This window comes from Amblyomma mixtum, chromosome 2 (genome assembly GCF_055824585.1).
Source record: "Amblyomma mixtum isolate Tamu chromosome 2, ASM5582458v1, whole genome shotgun sequence".
In the NCBI taxonomy this organism is placed as follows: Eukaryota; Metazoa; Arthropoda; class Arachnida; order Ixodida; family Ixodidae; genus Amblyomma; species Amblyomma mixtum.
The window spans coordinates 107,768,598-107,787,044 of NC_143013.1; the positions used below are offsets into that span (position 1 = coordinate 107,768,598).

At 47.0% G+C, this 18,447-nt stretch overlaps 1 protein-coding gene and 2 pseudogenes across 2 annotated transcripts in view; 2 read left to right on the forward strand and 1 right to left on the reverse strand.

Annotated features, from left to right (window-relative positions):
• LOC149360497 (polycomb protein EED-like) overlaps window positions 1-8,334 on the reverse strand; it is a 40,356-nt gene extending 32,022 nt beyond the window's left edge. The window contains exons 1-4 of one of the 2 annotated variants that reach the window (XM_089572352.1): window positions 7,996-8,334; window positions 5,250-5,393; window positions 2,410-2,499; window positions 1,646-1,711 (exon numbers count right to left, since the gene is read on the reverse strand). In XM_089572352.1, coding sequence (XP_089428478.1) covers window positions 1,646-1,711; window positions 2,410-2,499; window positions 5,250-5,393; window positions 7,996-8,109 — 414 coding nt within the window. In that variant the 5' untranslated portion in view covers window positions 8,110-8,334. Of the gene's footprint in view, window positions 1-1,645; window positions 1,712-2,409; window positions 2,500-5,249; window positions 5,394-7,269; window positions 7,438-7,995 lie in introns of those variants that run through there. The other variant, XM_089572353.1, reaches the window with a different exon arrangement.
• A 424-nt stretch (window positions 8,335-8,758) lies between these two features.
• On the forward strand, window positions 8,759-17,020 carry LOC149360498 (uncharacterized; annotated as a pseudogene).
• Window positions 15,404-17,958, forward strand: LOC149360499 (uncharacterized; annotated as a pseudogene).
• Window positions 17,959-18,447: the final 489 nt, after the last annotated feature.

Consider the following 18,447-nt stretch of genomic DNA (forward strand, 5'->3'; position numbering starts at 1 on the left):
GGAAGCAAGAAACTGAAACAAAAAAAAGTTTGTTGCATCGCGAACTTCATTCTATCGAGGTTCGTTATATCGAGGTTCAACTGTACTATGGTGCCATGTGCCTTAACACTGGCCAGCTAAATCCTGAGTAGTACCTTCTTATGTTAGTGGGTGGCCCACAGCCTCATACTGCCAAGCAAAAGCAGTCCCCATGCTTTTGCCAGTCTTTTGTGTGTTGTCCTGTCTGCTGGAATTATCTACTACTATGCACCATCTGCATTCTTGGACCTCCCCAAGGACACAAATGTAGATTATTGCGGTTTTGTTTGATTTGCTGGCTTCTTGTAATAATAATAATAATAATAATAATAATAATAATAATAATAATAATAATAAGCTTATTCTGACCGCCATGTCATAAACAATGATGCACGGGACCGAAGTAAAAGCAGTCTTTCAACAGCTCGACAAAGCAACGGCCCCCCTTTTGGCAACAGAAAACCAAGTGACATAAAAAAGATAATTCACACACAAAAAAAAAACTACACACATTGAGAACACTGCGCTACAGCACCTCATATAAAGGCTTGATATAACAGCCGCAATTAGCACATATGTTTTCACATGAAGAATAAAAGCATTAACACATGGCAAAACATAAAAGTGATTTTGATAATTTACACAATGCAAAACATGGCAAGGACACTTTAAAAGAACTTACAGAAATAACGCTGAGTAATATACAACCATTCTTCAAAGTGATTGGGTTTTCGCCGCGCGGTTTCTTTTACCTCGCGGTGTGGGAGAAGGTGGGCCTCACGGCGAGGCAGCGCTCAGAACCAGAGGTCATGCGAAGGACTCTGTGATCCAGCGCTGCAGCTTCGGAATGAGAGTACCTAATTTACATGAATACAACGCCAGTTTTTTTCTTCGGTTCATCGGTTTCAGATTCTCTTTTGTCGCGCTGCACCTCAAAATAGCTAAAGCGACCTTCACCACACGACTTCGAGGTGCTAGGAGAAGCCAACTTTTTGACGACCTTGGGGCCGCGTGGTGCGTACGGGAAAATGACAGGGTGGCTACGAATACACTAAAAGAGCCGAGTGAAGCTGGGACAGAAAAAGAAGGGTGAACAGCTGCACCTCTCAAATAACATCGACGTGTCCACTGCCTCTGTATTTCTGCATGCAGTCTCAGTTTTTTTCCGAGCCCTCATCTTTAGTTGGCTTTAACAAGCCGAGATCGCATTATTTTTTTTTTTACTTTTTAATTTTCGTGACGTCTCAAGCCCCCTCACTCCAATCACTCCATCATCTCACTCCAATATCTCATTCCAATCTCACCTTCTACATAGCAGATTTTAATTAAATACATAATACTTTAGACAAGCTGTACAGATGATTAGTGGCCCTTTACATAAGAGTAAAAGAGGAAGAGTACATAGGCAAAAAGCAAACTGCCTTTCATCTGAAAAGCAGATTTTGCTGCTCCCATTAAGAAACTTCACGCCAATGCTTCAAATTCAGAGATAAGAAAGTGATGAGCAGCACAAAAAGCATTATAATATAACACATGCTAAAAGTGAACTGCAACTGGGCAATCAGAGTACAAATCAGACAAGCATGAGCCATATGCCCTCACAGCTCTAAACAACCACAAAGGATACGTCAGGATCACAGTATGACTGCAGCAACTTGATGCCACCGCTTTCCAAGCACTCGTAGAGGGTCACCTTGGGTGGAAAGGCAAAGGAGAGTGCGGAGGAATTCAGTGAAAAAGACACAGCAACTAGAAATGTGTGTAAAGGCTGGCGTGTAGAATTACTTAACAAAAAAATGCAGTTTATAAAGCTCTAACAGAATTTGTGCGTCCTAAAACATTTCAGCGACGCATCAGCAATGCCGAACAAAGGAAAAGGAGAACTGTACAAAACAAGAGAATCACTAGCTGTAATTTAGAGCCCCCGTTTCCCTTTGAGACTTTCGCACAAAAATGTCTTGCTTGGATAATAATTTCACAGCTGTAAGTTGGAAAATGTGAGATTCCTGCACAGAGTATTAGTTTCTTAGACTTCCTACGGTGTCGCACACGTAAACCTCTTGAAACAATAGATGAAGGCACCACAAAAACTTGTAAGCCAGGTATACTCTAAACACAAATGCACCCATATGGGAGTAAAAAAGGGAGTTATCCTCTAGAGAACACCCTTTTTAACAGGGTGCGCTCTAGAGGACAACTTTACTCCCTTTTTACTCCTTTCTGTTGAGAGTGCAAGTACCAAATGGGGAATTTAATGGCTGCGCATGTCTCGGTACTACTACTCGGTACTGCAAGTGAAGAGCTAGTGGAACACACAGCTCATCACTCACACACACAGCCACATGTCCATCACTGATTGTCCCTCCACAGCTGACATTCAAAGCTGCTCACCCTGTTGCTGCCCACAGCAGCGAAGATATACAGGCCGCCTTTGAGGTGTGGATTGAACTGGACACCAAACAGAGGCTGGCCATGGTCCTCCTGGGCAGTCCATGACGGGCACAAAGGAAGCAATCAGAGCTCGGCTTGCCAAGCCACATTTCTCGCATGGGAACAACACTAAGCCCCACTGAATGCCCTTCGAGGAAGCACAGTGTTGATTATCATTAGTGTCTGTGCATCAGCTGTCTTTGCAGTGCTATCAGAGCATCATAGCAGGCAGAAAAGTGCGAGGAACACAAGTTGAAGTAGGCACAACCCCACTTCTTTCTAGCTGAGCACAAGCTGCAGTCACTGTCTACTGGGAATAAATAGCTAAGATGAGTACTCCTAGGTTATAGACATGCTACCCCTTACAATGAAAACTAACAACAAAAAGCCTTAACATCAAGATGCCCTAATGCTGTTGCAGTCAATAATTTGCCCCTAGGGGACTGATGGGATACATGAAAAGAATCGGATGTTGTTTTTCCGTATGGTCACTGTCCAAGGCTTTCAAACCCACTTCAGTGAAATGACAAAACAAATAAATCAAAGTCCAATGAACGGAAATCTGCGGTACTTGATTGATTGATCTCAAATTTCATGCTGCCATCAGTAAAGAAATCTATCTAGCCGCTAGTTAAGCGCCCATACCGTAATTTTCAAAGCACAATTAGCAATATTAGTCACAAGAATCGTATTCCACTTGTGAGAACGTTACACAAGCAAATATCTCTGCTTGTTACTGTTCGCAGCATTTGTTGGTATTGCCAAACGTAGAATGAAATGATAACGGAGAAGACTTGACCTTCCTAACTCAATTTTCTGCTATGATGCTCGTATCCAGTCATATCAGATAATCGTTAATGCCTTGAGTGAAAAGTTAGTTTTCCAGCAACTAGACAGCCCAGCCTCCTGAAGCTCTAACATGATCGTCTAAGCTCGGCCAACCTCATCTGCTTAATCAGGAGCTGTTATGGCAAAGTAGTGGCAAAACTGACTGAGTGGCAAAGCTGACTGAATACAGGGATGTACAAACACAGACAGCCAGAGCTTCACCAAGAACAGCAGCACAAAATATAAAGAGGTAATACAGCAAGTACATATGTCCCAAACAGCTCAATGGTAACAATATTGTTCCCATCTAGTTTGTTCATCGCTGAAGCTAATACAGCAGACTCAAGATAAGGCGAACTCCGTTAAGACGCATACTGAAAAAATTGCGCAAAAATCCGTTAAGACGAATTCTCAGATAAGACGAATTCTCGGATAAGACGAATTCTCGGATAAGACGAATTCTCGGATAAGACGAATTCTCGGATAAGGCGAATTCTTGGATAAGATGAATTCTCGGATAAGATGAATAATGCAAGGCCATTTGGTTGGTTTCCCATAGGACTCGATGCAAAAATAAGCCGCTTCAGACGACCTGTTTTGCGCGTCCTTCGGTAAAGACGAACTTCAGCCGCGTCCGCGAACCACGGCGACCCCGCGCAACGGCACTCTCGGGACTTCCGCGCGGCACTGTCGACAAAAAATGCGTCCACGCAACAAAGCGCAACCTGACAAGGTGGCTTCCGCGCACCATCCCTTATTGCTGCAAAGAAGCCATCTTGCGGGAGCGAGTTCTGCGGGGAAGCTTTCCGGCCGGTGCGGAAACGGCAGAGCTCCATCGCACCTACTCTCGTGCGCGCGTCACGTGCCGCGCGTTGCCTCCCACAGCTTAAAAGGTGCGCATGCGCAAAGTGCACCCGCTCGCTGACTTGGAGCTTAAGGACTCCGGGGCCGCATTTTCAAATGACGCGGCGGCGTTGCTACACGCGTTATCGCAGCGCAGAGATGGCCGGATATCGGCGCTGCGCGCATTGTGTACAGCGTACGGAAAGGCGCGTGGAGCGCCTGCTCGTGCAGTTAGTAACAGATATATGCAGCGCGAAGGCGCGAGATAAGAGAGAGACGCACGGCTACCCAGCAAGCATCTTCCAAGCGCACGGTGCACGATGGAAAGCAAGAATCGCACACAAGCACTCGCGCACTCGCACGCACGCACGCACGCTCGCACGCACGCACGCACGCTCGCACGCTCGCACGCACGCTCGCACGCACGCACGCACGCACGCTCGGACGGACGGACGCACGCTCGGACGGACGGACGGACGGACGGACACAAATAAAAAGAAAGAGCAGATTCATATAACATATCCACTCGTAAACTATGTGCACTCTCACTGTCAGAGGCCCAATGCACTGACCAGAGATGTTGCATTCTTACAGGGACACTGCAAAAACCACATTTGATATTTGTTTTCAGCAAAAGTCAATTTTTCGGCTTTTTGCGGGTCTTCTGACATTTGTGCGGCAGCAAGAGACACATTTATGCTGAGAAAATTGAAAGTTGTCAATGGGCCACGCTACTCCGGCCAAACTCATGATGTCAGCGATTAAAAGGACTCCACGACCACCGATGGGAAGTGGATGACAGCGTGATCTAGCCTCTCTGGTTCATATACAAAAACAGAACGGATGTATTTACAGTTTCTTGGGGAAAAGACCAATAGAATAATTATTTGGCCTTTTCTACCTTATAGAAGCATTGTTTTGCCATTACAATGCAGTAATCTATCGATACAAGCCAACTTCAAGTCATCCTCAGAGTCTCTCTGAAGCATGCACCTTGAGTAAGGAAAAAAAAAACACGAAGAGCTCGGTAACATAGAGAGACAAAGCCAACACAGGAAGAGTGAAAGAAAAGAAAGCGTTAGTGTCAAAGAGGGAAAGCCCTGTTAGAAGTAAAAGTCTATCTCTCTCACCTTGACAAAAGTGGAGCACTTGTAGATGAGTTTACAACGCTTGGACTTGCTTTTGCGCCGGCGACCCCTACGACCCTGTGTGGGCGTATCACTCCGCGAGGTGTTGTCTGCGGTTGATGCACTACCCACGCTTGACGTTTCATCCTGCATGATTGGAGGCGACGGGGAGAAATGGTTTAATAGGGCGATCTCTATATCTGCAGGCAAGGACTGCCACGCAGCGAAGAATACCCTAATTAACCTTTAGGTCAGGTTAACAACCAGGGCTATTTCATTATTTATATGCGCATATTATTGGTCCCAACTCAGCCTAGACAGCGGCGATAACAGAAAACAAAAACAACGACGATAAGACAAAGTTATTACATGGCTGTGTATACTGACATCCGGTGCACTGTTGTAAGCGAAACTCCATCACTAAAAACTTTGAACTGATAACAGCAGTTGAATAATAATAAAAAAAAAAGCACAGCATGAACTTGTGTTAATTTACACATCATGATGCGACTGAAAGGGTTATTGAGTAGACGATGTAACAACGTGTACTAAATGTTTATTGCTATCTCGCACTATTGATGGACAATATAAGTGCTTGTAGAAGTCTTTTGAAAATATGTAAATCTCTTGTAAGAGTTGCTATTTTATACACACTGGTGTTCTTTGGTAAAGAAGCACAGGACAGAGCAGAAGTTCATTTTTAGAAAGTTCATTTTCTAGGTAACGGCAAAACAATTTCATTTCATTAGTTTTTATTTCCTTAAAGGCCCATTCCAAACCTATTACACGATGGGTAATTACAATTTTTTTTACTACACAGCTTAGTATAGATATTTTAAATGGCTAACAACACACAAGTAGTTTTAAACACTGTTTACAATGGTGATAAGTCAGCTTATTATTACTAAATAAACAGGCTTACTAATGCAAAACATCTACCAGCACGTATTAACGACAAAAGAAATAGATGAAAGACAGACACCTTAACTCTGTGATAACAGTTCTAGGGATGCCTAATCTAGAACCGCAATATGTGACGCAGAAACATGGAACAAATGTGATTGTCAAACATTATTTTTCATGGATGACATGAAAGACACCCACCAACATTTTGGTAATTTTGTGTGACCGTTCAGGAAAAAGAACATTTAACCTGTCTTGAATAGGAAATCCACTATCAGTGAGGGATTCAGACAAAATGCACAAAGTTTCAGAATTGTAGTGTTACAGGCATTTACATGCCAATCACATTTCTTTCACACACCATGCAAAGCACACCCTGCAGATATGTCAGCATTGACACACTACATCAAGCCATTCAGACTATCAACACCATTACCGGAGTATGGAAGGTCTCTGTCATTTCTTTTTTTTGTTGTGTGCGGCAGCAAAGTATGACAATGGTGTGCACCATGCAAGCACAGTACAACAGCACACCAGGAAAAGGCACTGAGGAATAAACGATAGCCACAAAGTATGGCAGTGCAGGCCCCGACAAGAGAGCACACAAACTTCTTCCTTCCTGTAACATAATTAGGAGATACTGGCTGCAATATGCTGTTGCATGACACAGAAGCAGCTGCGAAATGACTGCTGATGATGCAGAGTGACACGAATATCAATATGGTTCCAAACGAATTCTGTCTGCAATACACACAAGACATGCAAACGACACTACCGGTTAAAAGCGAAACTACTCCCGACGAAATTGCGCGTGAATCAACAAATCCATATCAACAAACACCATGTGTACATAAGGTTGCAGGCGGGTCCGAACACGAGAGCCATACAAATTAATAGAATGTCTCCTTTCCTTTTTTTTTTTCATTTTCATCTTTTCCAAGCCGTCCTTCCCGAACCCACGGCGCGAGCTTAACGAAAACTGGTCCTTCCAACTAGAGCGGCTGATATGGTTCAAAAAAAAAAAGCGGTGGACACGACAGGGCGAAAGCTCGCGCGCCGGACTTGAATTGAGAGAACGAAATGACACCAAATCGAACGGCGGGGTGAGCAGATATATTACCATTCTCGCGCTAAATCCGGCTAGCTTCAAAAGCGGCGTCGTGCCCCGGCGCCGACAAGGGAGCTGAAAAGGAGGAACTTCCTGCACGGCCCCTCTCGACGTTAGTCTCGTGTGGGCGTTTGCTCAGCGCGCCGGGGGCCCTGATTACGGAGCTCAGAGATTAGCGCGTCACGGGCGACGTAGTGCACGACGACACTCGCGCATCGGCTCGCGACAGCAGCGAGCTACGCCGCACACAGCGTGAGGGCAAACGACGAAAAGCGCGCGCTCAACACATGCTGCGAGAGATTTATTATTTACTTATTCGCGCATGCACGCAGCAAGAGGCGCATCAGCCAGGTCGAAAAATCGGACCTGCGCCAGTTTGCGCGCAGCTTCTCCGACTAGGAGACAAGGAACAACAGCGCCTAAATCCTCATACCAGTTCATTATTTGCGCTTGACCATCCGCTGGGAAAAAGTGAGGGCAATTAAAATACAGCGCACTAACCGCGCTGCCAATGACGCAGTGAGGTTAAGAGGTATGCGACGGCTTGCAACGTAGTCGTTGCACTCCGCATGGTGAAAAACACCTGCCTCATGCGCAACAGCTTGGGAAGAAAAAAAAGCGACAGGAGGTCTGAGCCGAATTCGGCACCAGAAAGGCAAACTGTCACCGGTACAAAGCAGCGGCGACTGACGAAGCGCAAGCATGAACAGGTATTAGAGTGGCGGAGTTGGGGCTTACGATGTCGTCCGGTGAATCATCGGAATGATCGGACGGGTAGACAAGCCGGGACTGTCGGGAATGCTTTGCCGAACTCGTGCATGCTGCCTGCTCGCCCAAATCCGAGTCCGACATCGCGCCACGCAGAAACGAAGAAGGCGTTGACCGGGGACTATACTGTCATTTAGTTCCGCCGGTGACGACTGTCAGCAGCTAAATGTCACAGCTTCCATCGCGAGCAGATTCAATTATTCGGTTCCAAGTAAAATTTGCCGAAATCGGGCTCGTACTCGCAACACTTTTCAGCTCGCATGAAGTGCCCGCGAAATGCGTGTTGTGGCCCATTATGGGGCTTTGGCTATTTGGCTTTGGCTTTAACGCTTTAAAACTTTAGTCTATGGCCGGTAAGCCATGCGTAGGCGCTGCTATCGTTAGTGATGCGCTTGTTGTGGGTGGGTGACTTCGCTTTATTCCTCCATAGACTTCACGGGGTGTGGAGCTTCGTCAGCTGCGCGCTGGATTTGAACGGCACTGGGAGGTCCGCGAGAAGCGGCCGTGAGGCTTCCAGAGCTATGCTTTGTAATATCTAACTGCGATTTCGTACCAGTTCGCATTAATTATTTCCCGTGACACAAATGTTTATCCTGAGGCCTGTGACTCGTTCTAAAACAGTTGTTTATTTTGCGCTATGTTACTCCAGTAGGAACATCCACACTGCTTCTTGCTGAAACCTACTTACAACGTTTCTCTTTGTGAGCGAACCGTGATCTCGTCATTTTTCGGGATGCCGGGCACACGTACCCTGCGCCGTCCCGTCGTCGCCGTCGAGAAGACTGCGGCACACTCCGTCGGTTACCTCAATGTGGCGGACGTGGAGATTCCAGATTCTGCAGATGACTCTACGGTGACTGAGGGGGCCTCCGACTGCGGCTGCATCTTGTCGGGTAGCGCCACCTGAGAAGAAAATTGCGCAGAACAACAACAGCGCGTGAGTCACCAACTAACACTGTTGACAAACCAGGGGTGTTCTCCGTGCCCTTCGTACCAACAACGGCGACGGCTAATCTGAACACCCTAAACGGACAGCGACTGACGCTTCCTAAAGACGGTAGGCCTGCGATGGGACGTTGCAGGCGACTATCGCAAGTGGACTCATGATAATCGCTTTATCGCGAACTTTTGCCACTTTTTAAGCGAGGCTTGTTTAGTACTCCTTCTTATAACTTTCTTTCCGTTTGAGCAAACATCTCGAATAATGAAAAAAAAGAAAGACTGACAGTTTTTTTCAACCAGGTGGTTCAGGGACAAGCCCAAGAGATCATAATCGACAAATGGAAGAATATCGTCGGTGACGGCAAGGACAAAAAGCTGCTAGTTAAGCAGCTTGACTAAGGCCCTTGCCCCCTTTGATGGCAGCGTACAGCGGTTTCAAATCACACACAATTTTCAGATTAGTTTCTGCAGAAGTTGTTGCACTACAGCACAAAATATGATCAAGTATTTCATGCGCATACACCATAAAGCATTATACCCAGTCAGCACACAATATATCTATATCTATATATATATATATATATATATATATATATATATATATGAGAAAAGCCAACAGCCACAGAAACCAAGGGGCACAGAGGATTTTTTTAATTAATTTATTTATTTATGTGGTGTTGATCAATTTACAATATTACTGAATATGTTATCGCTTAAAGCTAATTGATTAGAAAAGCAGAAGAAAAAACAACCACATGCCGCCGGTCGGATCCGAACCCTCGACCTCCGAATTACGCTTCGGGTGCTCTACCGCTGAGCTACGGCGACGGCTGGCAAATCGGATTTCGGGAGTACAAATAACCTACACACACACACACACACACACACACACACACACACACACACACACACACACACACACACACACACACACACACACACACACACACACACACACATTTTATATATATATATATATATATATATATATATATTGACTATACACAAAAATGTATACAACATGTACGTACTTCACAAATTAAATCAGAAACATACACAAACGTATTTATACAGAAATTTGCCTTTAATTACAATATGGAATGTCCATCCTTAATCTATTACTTCATACAGTAAGATTCCTAAAATATTTAACAAGTGCGGGTCTTGACGCTTCTTATGTCCATGTCTGTGTCTTGAAGTCTGTTTAGTAATGGTGGCAAGCGATGTTCCAATCTACTAAAACCGTTATATGTGCTCGAAAAGGCAGCGCATCTCAAATTATTGTGGGCGAGTACTTATCACAATCTGTGGGGAAGTGCCGAAATGAATAATCGAGGAATAGACCTGGCCGTTCTTGATTCGTGTAGGCATTTAACTGCACCTGGTCATGATGGCATTTCATGCTCAAATCTCTCAACTTGGTACAGATGGTCAATCTGCTCTGTTGCAGTTATCAAGGCGGAAGCCTTTAATGCCTCATCGTTCTAAGCAGCAGTTGTCGACAGAAATGTCACGCTTTTCAATTGGTCGAAATGGTCATGATGTCACAGTGCACAAATTTCAAACGGGGCAAATTGTACTTTGGCTAGTAACCATGCAACCAATTAAAGGGATCGTATAGTGATGCTCCAACTAAGTGGGAATGAGTTTAGTTCATTGCTTAATTAACCAATTAGCCTAAGACGCTGTCACGTTTCACTCTTAGAGGCGAAGCTTATCTTAACAACACATCAGTGACACAAGCAGCAACACTGCGCTTAAGGCTTTCGCCTCACCGCACTTTAGGTCAACAAAGTACCCCGCTGAATTTTCACAATGCAACAACGCTCTCAGTTAAAGTTCCAGAACACTGGAAGATCAGCCGCCTGGTTTCTCTTTATTTGTTTATTTGCCCACAGCGCAGCAGTGGCTTACCTTACACTTTTAGAAAAAAAAGGTAGTGGAAACGTAGTAACGGCTGCTGTTACAACCTTTTTTTAACCCTTGCTACCTACGTAACATGTTCATACGACTTTGTTACTACCTTAAAAAAAATATAGTAGTAAAGGTAGTGACTGCTCGTGTTACTACGTTTTTTGGTAATTACTACACTTGTACTACCTCATTATAACCCTGTTAGTATGCATTACTACCTTGATCACGAAATAGATGATCGGAATATGCACATGTATGTATACTAACATTCCTGGTGACATTGCTACTCAATGCCTCATGTTTTTATATAATGAAAAGGGTTTCCTGAATGGCAGCAAATCTAACAATCTAGCAAATCTAGCAAATGTTACTGCAGGTACTTACTGTTGCTACCTCTCCAGATGTAGTAAATGTTACTACCTTGCAGTTACTACGCACAGTTACTACATAGGCAGTCATATATGTGACGGTTGTTGCTACCCCAACATGTAGTAACCGTAACTACCTTTTAGAGTGTATATTGTAACGGGTTGTTGAAAGACGCAGATTCTATCCCGGCCGCGGAGGTCGAATTTCGATGGATATATACAAAGTTCTAGAGGCCCATGTCAGTGCACGTTAAAGTACCCCAGGCGGTCGGAATTTCCGGAGACCTTCACTACAGCATCCCTCATAGCCTGAGTCCCTTTGGCAACTTAAACCTCAATAAACCTAACACTCAAAAAACGGGAAGACTGGGATCACAGGTGTAATAGGAACCAGAGTCAGGCGAAGCGGTCGCGACGCAGACCACGGGAAATCTTGTTGTTTACCTCATTAAGCATGGCACATACCCACTCAGGGGCATTGAACAAAGTTTGGTGGTGAATGGCAAGGAAAATCGTATGGTATCCGCGCAGAAAAAAAAAAAGGCATGAGGCGGAGGAGTAGAATAGTGGAATGACTGAAACGAAAAAAAATACCAACCATTGTCGAAAAATTCAAGTAAATGAAAACAATTTTGAAGCACCAGGAATAGAAAAAACACACATTTTCGGACACGCGGAACAGTTTTGTATGCAGTTAACAAGCTAACCTTCCAGTTGCAGTGATGTAATCTTTAAGGTGTCCGCAAAATCTACTTAACGCGAATCCCTTGGCGCTCGCATCGAACGAGAGAAAAACTGGAAGAGACAGGGATTCCTAACCACAATAGAGGGACTTCCAGATACGTCTTTCTTTGAAATGCGAACCGCCGACAATTAACAGAGCGGTTTTTACGAATCCTCCCCCTTTTTTGCCGTCAGTTCGCACCGAGCAGGAAGTCGAAGGAGCCAAAATCATAAAAATGACACTGGTCCCCTCTCGAAAAGCACAACTGCGTGCAAGGAGTAAGAAGACGTGCTCCTAGCGGTCAGTGTTCAAGCGAAACAGGTGAACGACTTTCGAGAAAGGTAGTCGGCGGGACGACCGCATACCATTGGCAGCACCTCATAAATTATTTCGCATATACAACGCACCACGTCGTACAATCCAAAGTAACGCTTCAAAAGCTTTTCGCTAATACCGCGGCGTCGAAGTGGAGTACACACCCACACTCGATCACCAGGATGGAAATGAACGTCACAGTGCCCTAGGTTGTACCTGCGTGCATCGACGCGCTAGCGGGCTTGGATGCAAAGTATTGCCAGCTGTCGAGCTTCTTCCGCATGCTGGTCGACGAGCATCGGCGTGAGTGTAAACATTTGGCTGGTGTGGCAGCATAGCGTCCAGTACAGTGATCACTTACTGGCCATGCATCAGGCGAAACGGTGAAAATCCGCTGGTTTCCTCAATTGTGGTGTTGCACGCAAAAACAGTGTATGGTGCCGGTAGCACTTCGTCCCAGGTTTTGGTTTGGTTTATTGGGGCTTAACGTCCCAAAGCGACTCAGGCTATGAGGGACGCCGTAGTGAAGGGCTTCGGAAATTTCGATCAACTGGGGTTCTTTAACCAGGTTTTGTGCTAGATATCGACATACGTAAAGAGCATGTCAGCCAAAGTCCTGTTAAAGCGCTCGGTGAGCCTGGGTTTGCGGGTGGTATGCAGTAGTTTTGTGACGTGTGGTGTGGTGTGGCTCCCAATCTCACAAATGTCGCGACAAGAATGCGGCACCGTGATCAGAGATAAGGACCCCTGGGGCACGTGTCGAAGAACGACTGACTCGATGAAAAATTTCGCCACATCCGCAGCTGTTAATGAAGTCAAAACTCGCAACTCGGCGTAGCGCGTGAGGTAGTTCGTCGCAGCAGCGATCCATAGGTTTCCCAACTGCGACAACGTAGGGAAAGGCCTGAGCGTCGCAGCAGCGATCCATAGGTTTCCCAACTGCGACAACGTAGGGAAAGGCCTGAGCAGATCCATGCCGATTTGCTGGATCGGAGTGAGTGGTGGCACGATGGGGTCAAGACGTCCTGCAGGCTTCACGGGCGGAGTCTTCAGCCTTTAACAGTCACGGCAGGTCCTGGTGTAATGAGGAACGGTGTTATGCAGTTGTGGCCAATATACATGGAGCGTATACGCGCGAGCGTTCGACTGAAGCGCAAATGTCCCGAGGTGGGGTCATCATGAGAGACTTCTATAATTTCGCAGCGTAGATCAGTGGGCACAGCGAGAAGTCGTGACCTCAGACTCGCGGCAAAGTTCATATAGAGAGCGTTGTCTCGAAGACATAAATCAGGTAGTACGCGTACAAAGATGCGTGTAACTACGACTCCTTAACCTTCCAAATGCGAGATCACGTCGTGGTGTTCCCGGTCTAGTCGCTGCCGCACTGCCGTATTTACGGTACTGAGGGCTCCTAGGAAGGCGTCTTCATTGTCGTCCTCCGAGTTTTGTAGGCGCTGGTTCCACGAGAGCACAGGAGAGGCAGTCGGCATCGGTGTGCCTGCGACCAGACTTATAGACGAATGTAGCGTAGAACTCTTGCAGCCGAAGGGCCCACCGCGCAAGTCGGCCTGCAAGGTCTCTGAGATTAGGCACCCATTGTTGTAGGCAGTAGCCAGATGTAGTGCCTAGGCCGATTAACATGGCTGCACTGCTGCGCGCTTGCGCGAGGCTCTGTCGCAGCTGGCACGTGTCTCGTGCGCGTGCTGGTATTCGCCTGGATGGAATAAGCCTGTCCTGTTGGCATCTCAACATGGTGTCAGAAATAACGCAATTGCCACAGTTAGCTGGCGCCCTTCGTCATTCAACCACCCGAGCCCTTCTGCTTCAGGACTCCTGCCTGCTGGCCGAAATGGAGGAAGCGGTTCGAGCGTTTTTTCACGGCTTCCGGTCACTGCGACAAGTCAGGGTCCCACCAAGTCGACACGCTCCTTTACTTGATGGGTGACCAGGCCAAGTAAGTCTTCGGAACCTTCAAACTCTCCGCAGAGAACGTCCGGTACTTAGAAGTCGTCCTGATGCAGTTCGACAGCTACTTCATACAGCGGCGAAACGTCGTTTTTGAACGGGCACGAGTCAACACGAGGGTCCAAAACGACGGTGAAATCGTGGGAGACTTCGTAATTGCCCTTCACATGCTTTCCAGCCATTGTGAGTATGGCAACCTCCGAAGGGAAGTGGTTAGAGACAGACGGGTAATCGACATTCAAGACCAGAAACTGTCAGCGAGACTGCAACTTCACGCTGATCTTACTCTTCAGAAGGCACTTGAGTTTATCAAGCAGGTCGAAAGCGTACGTCAGCAGCAAGCGGGGCTTCACCCCGAAACGCTGACCAACAACAAAATTGGATCAGGCAGACAGCAAGTCAGGCAACCCCTCACGTCAACGACGGCCGAGAGCACTTTGAATCAAGGCCAAATTCGCGTCCAGCTGACAGCGTTCCGACATGGTGTCGACCGACACCCGCGTTCGCTATGCCCAGCGCGGAAAGAGGTATGCAAGGGCTGCCATAAGAAGGGCCACTAAGCGTCTGTCTGCATGTCACGACGGGTTGACATCTTTGAAGCATCAGGACCCGACAGCGAAGGTGAATTTCTGGGAGCCGTCTCGTCCTTCGATACGTCGACATGGGAGACGATCATCCTCATGCAAGGCAAACCTGTTAAAGTCAAGATCGACACAGGCGCCGACCAATCTCTCTTCCCACATACGAGTTTCAGCATGCTCCGACATCAGACTCCGTTGTGTGCTCCTCGGCAGGTGTACGGTCCTGATCGGAGACCGTTCGCAGTCAAGGGCGTAGCGCGTCTTCAACTCGTCTACCGAGGACGTGAAACGCTCCAAGACGTAAGGGAGTGCCCTTACTCGGAAAGCCAGCCATCAAAGACTTGCAGTTGCTAACCTTCGTCAGCGCCGTCGTAAAGAAGGTGAGCCCAAGAGACGAATTTCCTTCATTGTTTCAAGTCCTCCGCTAGTTACTATGCGAAACCATTTGCCCTGAACTCCCCTCGTTGCATAACAATTCCGCTCTACAAAAAAACACGGCTTAAACTGGAGTGAATTGAAAATACTGGAGTCATTTCACGTGTTGATGGCCTACTGACTGTTGTGCTCCTATGGTGGTAGTCCAAAAACCAAACAGTGGTGTTAGAATCTGCGTGGCCAAGGTGTTTTCGAAGCTCGATGCCGATTCAGGGTTCTGGCAGATACCACTCAGTGAAGACAGCAAGAATCTTACTACCCTCATCACGCCATTCGGGAAGTTTTCCTTCAACCGGCTTCTATTTGGCATCGCGTCCGCTCTCGAGTACTTCCAGAAGCAGGTGTCAAAAATTCGGGAAGGTGTCGACAGAGTTGTGTGTCACATGGACGACATCCTTATTTGGGGCTTAGACGAAACAGAGCACGAGACACTTCACACCTTTCTTCAACGACCAACTGAGGCAGGTGTCACGCTAAACGAGAACAAGTGCCTGTTTCTCCTCGACCAGCTCACATTCCTAGGTCACAAGCTTGACCAGCACGGACTCAAACCCGACGAAAAAAAGGTTGAAGCCATCTTAAAAGTCGCCAGTCCCACTAATAGAAGCGAGTTGCAAAGGCTGCTGGGAGTGGCTACATATCTTTCCCACTTGGTAACCAACCTTGCGGAACTGCTCCAGCCGCTTACTTGTTTGCTGTCTAAAAAGCAGGAATTCGTTTGGGACATTCCTCAACAGCAAGCGTTCGACAAATGGAAGCAGCTACTTTCATCTCGCCCAGTGCTAGGGCTCTACGATCCCGCTAAGGAGACAGTGGTCAGTGCAGACGCTTCTTCCTTTCTACTAGGGGCAGTGATTTGACAGAAACAGACCAGTGGCAAGTTTTTGGTCATCGCTTATGCCTCCCGGCTTCTATGTGACACCGAGAAACGCTATGCGCAAATAGAGAAAGAGGCTCTTGGCTTGATTTGGGTTTGCGGAAAATTCAATGGCTAGGTCGGCAAGCAATTCAAAATCGAAACAGACCACCTATCTTTATTGGTACCTATCTTTATGTCAAAAAGTCTTGATGACCTTACACCGCAGCCACACATACTTAAAATGCAAATAATGAGGTACCAGTACGAAGTTGTATGTGTACCTGGGAAAGAACTGATCGCGGCCGACACTCTTTCCAGAGCGCCTCTACAGGATACTGGCGACATAGGGCTAGAAATCGACATCGAGGTATTTTGTGCTACCTGAGGGCAACCCTTCCCATTAAGCAGCACTGCCTTGTGTGGCTGAAAGAATACCAAAAATCAGATCGCGTGTGCCTGTATATCATGATAACTCTGCTCAAAAGAATGGCCTTCCCGACTAGATTTAGCCCTTAAGTGAGATCCTTCTACTACCATCGTCAACAGCTCAACGTAGAGGACGATCTGTTACTCTATGCAGCCCTCGTGGGTGTTCCACTCACGTGCAAAAAAAGAAATTTTGCGCCTTTTGCACCATGGTCACTTCGGCATCACGAAGACCCAGGCCCACGCTAAGGACTGCGTTTGGTGGTCTACAGGGGCCAAAGACATGGCAACCACCATAAAACATTGTCCGCAATGTGTCAAGACGCCCAGCAACCGAAAAATGCCCCTTCAAAGCACCGAGTTTCCTTCAAAATCGTGGGAGAGAGTTGCATTGGGCCTGTTATTTTCAACAGCCACTGGTGGTTAATGGTGACTGATTATTACTCCAGATATTCGGATCTGACTCGTCTAGAGAGAAGTTATCATCTAATACAGTGATCAATCACTGCAAATCAATTTTCGCTCGATACGGCATTCCAGAGGTGGTGGTCTCCGATAATGGTCCGCAGTTCTCGTCCTCTGACTTCACTAAGTTTGCTCAAGAATACGGGTTGAAACACGTCACATCAAGCCCACACCACCCTCAGAGCAACGGACTCGCTGAGGCAGCAGTCAACATCATCGAAACTTCAATGAAGCAGATCCAAGACCCGTTCCTGACCCTCTTATCCTAAAGGTCAACTCGACTGAAAGATAGCTTCAGCCCCTCTGAATTATTGAAGGGAAGGCGGTTGCGGACAAAGATTCCTCTGACCCCCGGAAGGCTTGTTCCCCGTTTGCCAGACGCCACTAAACTTCGGAATTCTGGAACCCAATACCACCAACAGCAGTGAAGAGACTACAATGGACGACATGGCGTACGACAACTTTCGACACTTCTGGAAGGAGATGACGTCTGGGTTACAGACAAAGCGAAAAAGGAATGTGGTGGCTCCTGCAAGTGAGCTCAGATCATGTCTAAATGACACTGGGAACGGCACTGTACGGCGAAGTCGAACCCATCTTATGCCTTTTCTCAAGCCTGCGGAAAAGGAGACAACCAAGGCATCGTATGTGAGGGGAAATGTGGTAAGTAGTAGCCACATGCAGCGGCTAGGTCGGTTAGCTTGGCTGCGTTGCTGCGCGCTCGCGCGAGGCTCGTTGCAGCTGGCACGTGCCTCGTCCACGTGCTGGTATTCGCCTGGCTGGAATCAACCTGTCTTGTTGGCATCTCAAAACCCATCACAGAGTGGGGTGGTCTGTGACCACCTGGAACGGGCGTCCACGCAAGTAAGGTCCGAACGCTCAAAATACTGTGAGGCATCGTTTTTCTGTCGTCGAATAATTAGTTTGCGCCTTCGATAATACACGACTTGCGTACGTAACGGCACGTTCGGCACCTTTCTGTTCTGGATGAGGACGGCCCCGAGGCCCTTGTTTCTAGCCTCAGCGTGAACTCCAGTCTCGGCGTCCTGGTCAAAATGCCCTAGCTAAACTGCAGGCGCCGTTTCAAACAGTCAAATGCTCGCTGCTGTTCATAAGACTACTGGAAGCCGACGTCCTTTTCGTGAGGCGAGTAAACGGCGCAGGAATATACGAGAACTGTGAACAAACGTCGGTAGTAAGCGCAGAGGCCCAGAAACCTCCGCACAGCGTTCTTGTCCGATGGCGTCGGGAAGAAAGCGACGGCCGCTTTTTTATCGGTATCAAGACGGACGCCGTCGTGTCTGCAGTGGCCGAGAAATTTCAGTTCTTCATAAGCAAACTGGCCCCTCGTAGGAGTGGCGTCCAGAAATATACTTCAGGGACTGCTATACGCCGTCGGAAAAAAAAAGAGCGCCTGGGCCCAAACTA